Source organism: Bison bison, unplaced genomic scaffold (assembly GCF_000754665.1).
Source record: "Bison bison bison isolate TAMUID 2011002044 unplaced genomic scaffold, Bison_UMD1.0 scf7180017864289, whole genome shotgun sequence".
NCBI lineage: Eukaryota > Metazoa > Chordata > Mammalia > Artiodactyla > Bovidae > Bison > Bison bison.
Genome location: NW_011494861.1, coordinates 3,082,140 through 3,086,149, shown reverse-complemented (window position 1 = coordinate 3,086,149; position 4,010 = coordinate 3,082,140). Strand labels below are relative to the sequence as shown.

Genomic DNA, 4,010 nt, shown 5'->3' with positions numbered 1-4,010 from the left:
GGGGGGGGGGGGCCTGCCAGTGGCCAGAAGCCATTCCGGAAATTGGAAAACTGTTTTCAGATGCTAAGCATTAAGATTAAGACCACATGTTGCTTTTTAGAGGGGAGGGGGCCCCAGGATGGCGTTGGTGGTTGAGAGCTGCCCCTGGGAGTTTCTTGGGCTTGTTTCCTTGATGTCCCCCCCACCCCAGCCCCTCTCATTCTCTCCACTGAAGCCAGGCTCACTGGTCTAAACCCATATGTGTGTGACTTCGGTTACCCCATAAACCAGAGACTCAGACCTGTGTTTTCTCAGCTGTAATGTAAGTTTTTATATCTGGCTTCCAAACTCCTACTGCAGCACTGTAAAAAATTAAAAAGAAGAGCGTTAAGTAATTAAAAAACCTACATAAAACTGAAGGCTGGGAGTTTTCTACAACTGTTTTTTTTTTTAAAGAGACTGGCTAAAAAGCCCCAGATGTCAGATTTTATTTCTAAATCCTGGCATCTGGCACCAGATGCGTTTGGAAATTTGAGTCCTTTGTCGGCCGGTGAGTGGAAATTGCTCCCTTGTTAATGGGCTGTGATAGCTTTCAGGGCCTCTGAGAAGCCAGCACAGTGGCTTCTGGATCTGTGCTGTCTGGTGGTCTGGAGCACGGCCCCGAGGGGATGTGTGTGAGGGCGGCAGGCATCTGTGTGTGCTCGCTCCAGGCTGCCCCCTTGCAGGGGCTTCTTCCTGCCAGTGTGCCCAGCCAGACAGCTTGCTGGGGCTTCCCTGTTGGCTCAGTTGGTAAAGAATCCACCTGCAATGCAGGAGCCCCGGGTTCGATCCCTGGATTGGGAAGATTCCCTGGAAAAGGAAATGGCAACCCACTCCAGTATTCTTGCCTGGAGAATCCCATGGACAGAGGAGCCTGGCAGGCTATAGTCCGTGGGGTCTCAAGAGTTGAACATGACTTGGCAACTAAACCACCATTAGGCTGCTTGCCTGGGTGGTGCCCACAGCAGCCCCCACTCTACCTCAGAGCCCCCGCAGGCTGACAGGAATGTGTGGAACCCCTCTGTTCTGCCAGCCTGGGGTTCCCTACTTTCTCCTGAACTTATGGCCCGGGGGTTTTGTGTCAGGTGGGAACAGTGGTGTCAAGGGGCAGGAGTCTTGCACCTGGAAGTGGCCTCTGACCTGGAGGCCGGAGTCCCACATACCTGGAATTGGCCCGTAAGTACCTCACAGGCAGCTGGGCCACAGGCAGCTCCCATTTGGGGGATCACTGTTTTGGCTTCCCTCTCCTCCATTTATCCCAACAAAATTTGCTGAAGAAAGGTGTGGTGGTTCTCTGAAGTTTACATGGAAAGTGGTGTCAAAATTCAAAGGAGAAGTTGTGCAGAGGAGGCTGGCATCTGTCCAGGGTCATTGTGGCTATTTCCCCTGTGGGCCCTCCTCCAGATCACTGTCTTTCTCTCTGCAGAGTCTCGGGGTCATCCCAAAGAACGCATGTCAGTGAGCCGCCCGACTCGGGGTTCCTGGCTTTGCAGGCGGTGGGACCTGATGTCACAGCGCGTGGGGCGGGGCAGGCAGGTGAAGCCTGCCTTCAGGGTTGATTAAGAGTGGGGGGCCGGGGGATGGGCCAGGCAGGTGCTCAGGTGTCCCCTTGACGCTCCACAGCAGCTCCAGGTTCCAGGCCTGTGGTTGGAAGTGGCTGCCTGTCTCAACCCCACGGCTCCCGTGGGTGTGGAGGGCGTGGGCGGGGTGGGAGGTGTGATCTCTGTAGGGAGGACTTAGGTGGAAGGAGTAGTTGGTGTAGAGATGGAATTTATCTTCTTAGTTTGGTTTTAATGGAACGTTTTAGACACTCCTGGAGTAGCGGGCCACTCAGTGAACCCACATGCTCTGGCCACACGGTGCAGCCGCTGCCTCGGGCCTGTCCTGCCCGAGGTTATTCTGAAGCACATTCCAGACAGCATATCATTTCACACTGCAGACACTTCAGTTTGTATCTGTAAAAGATGAGGGCTCTCTTGTTGTTCTATTTTTTCATAACCAGGATACCAGTTACACCTGAATACATGTCATGTTTCCCTAAGATCGTCAGCTATCCAAATAGAGTTGCAAGGATGTTTGTTTTAAGGGAGTTATCATTTCAGCAGAGATCCAGGCAAGCAGACCCCAGAATGGGACGAAGCAAACCTTCCCGAGGGGGTTGGGTCCTCCTGCCATCTCAGCGTCTGAGTTTGGAGGGGTGGGAGGGAGGTGCCACACTGATCCTCAATCCCCTTTGCTGTGACTTTCAGGCCACCACGTCCACCAACTGGATCCTGGAGTCCCAGAACATCAATGAACTCAAGTCGGAAATTAACTCCTTGAAGGGGCTTCTTTTGAATCGGTAGGAGCTGCAAAGGCGTGGGCTTCTGTTCTGCTCTCCACCTGGGACTGGGGGAGGGAGCTCTTGGGGCCCATCCAGCTATTGCCGTCGTGGGTGGTAGTGGGGCATCTCCTGGGGCAGGGGCGCCCCGTGTTTCCCACCCTGGATTGAACTGCATCATGGAGTTTGGGAATCTCTGGCGATTCTACCTACCCTCCCTGGCAAGTCCCTCCCTCCCCACTTTAGGAGTGACCGCCTGAAGGGCCCACAAGAGTTTTGAGATACAAACAGTTCTCAGCCCTGTCCATACCTGGTTAGGGACAGCTGGAGCCAGAGCAGGACCTTGAGCAAAGGAGAGAATGCCCACCTTCCGAGCAGGGCCACTCTCTCTGTCCTGAGGCCTGGCTGGAGCTCTCAGTGACAGCTGGGTCCCAGAGAAGGATCCCCCGAGGGCCAGGCCAGGGTTCTCTGTTCCTGCTCAGTTTGAAGGGCAGAAGTGATTGATTTCAAGGCAGAGGGCTGCGCAGTGCCCATCCCCCACCCCCAGCTCCTGTGGTCTCGCTGTGTCCCTCTGCAGGGACAGTACCAGTGCAGCCCCAAGAGGAGGGTGACCAACTTGTCCAGGCTTGCCCAGGCCCGCCTGGTTTTAAAGTTGAAAGTCCTGTGTCTTGGGCCCCCGGGACAGTTGGCCGCCCCACCTGCAGAGTGTCCCAGGGCTTAGTGGGTGGCTGAACAAGGCTGCACTTCACTCCAGGTCCAGGATAGGGGGCCTGTAGGGTCTTGTGATCACAACCAGAGGACCCAGTTCTCCAAGTCACCCACATTCAGGCTCTCTGTGGGGACAAAATTATGGCCTTAGGAGAGGTGTGGCTGAGCTTGGGGTGCTAGTGGGCTGCCCCTTGGGGATGTGGTGAACACTGAGGCCCTGGTGGTGGGCTTCATGTGGCAGGGTCTGAGGGGAAGGACTGTCTGGGACCAGAGCTGGTATGCAGCCCAGGAGGCAGCAGGCCTTTGTCCTCTGGGCTCAGGCCGGGGTGGTCTGGTCCCAGCTGTCCTTGAGCTTGATTTCGCCATTGCCAAGCGGACCTGACTTCCCAGGTCTGGGCTAGGTTGGCTGCCAGCCCATGGCTCAGGGCAGGGATACGGGAGTGGGAGGGGAGAGCTGGCTCTTCTGTCAAGTGTTGAGCTTGGAAGTTTTCTAGAAAAGTCCAGGTCTGATGTCTCTGACCCCGTGGCCCAGGCCAGGCTCTGCTCCACCCATCTTTGCTCAGACCAAATGAGAGTGGAGGTCACTGGACACTGCTGCGAGGACCGGAGGGAATGGGCTCTGGGGTGTGGCAAGCTCCCCAGGGCTGACTGTCCTGCAGCTGCCAGGGAGGGTGGGCCTGGCCCTGGGCAGAGGGACCGCAGATGGCACCCTGAGTGGGAATGGTACTCTCCAGGCAGCCCTGGTGCCTCTGGGTTCTGTCTCAGCTTCTCTAACCTCCAAGGGACCAAGAGGCCTGTTTCCAGAGGAAGGGAAGGGAGGGCACCAGGCCTGTGTGGCGGAGCCCCGTCCTATCCCCTGTGGGCTGGCCCTGGCCCTGCTCACCATCCGCTAGCGTTGGGGTTCTGGAGGGGCGGCTCTGCTGAGGGCAAACCCGGCCGTCTTCTCCCTCCTCTACCAGGAGGC

General features: G+C 56.6%; 1 protein-coding gene across 1 annotated transcript in view; it reads left to right on the top strand.

Moving 5' to 3' along the window:
- The window catches only part of PEX14 (peroxisomal biogenesis factor 14), a 146,006-nt gene that overhangs the window by 138,628 nt on the left and 3,368 nt on the right, over nucleotides 1-4,010 (top strand). Inside the window, exons 9-10 of the mRNA XM_010850188.1 lie at nucleotides 2,268-2,359; nucleotides 2,916-2,920. Coding sequence (XP_010848490.1) covers nucleotides 2,268-2,359; nucleotides 2,916-2,920 — 97 coding nt within the window. The remainder of the gene's footprint in view (nucleotides 1-2,267; nucleotides 2,360-2,915; nucleotides 2,921-4,010) is intronic.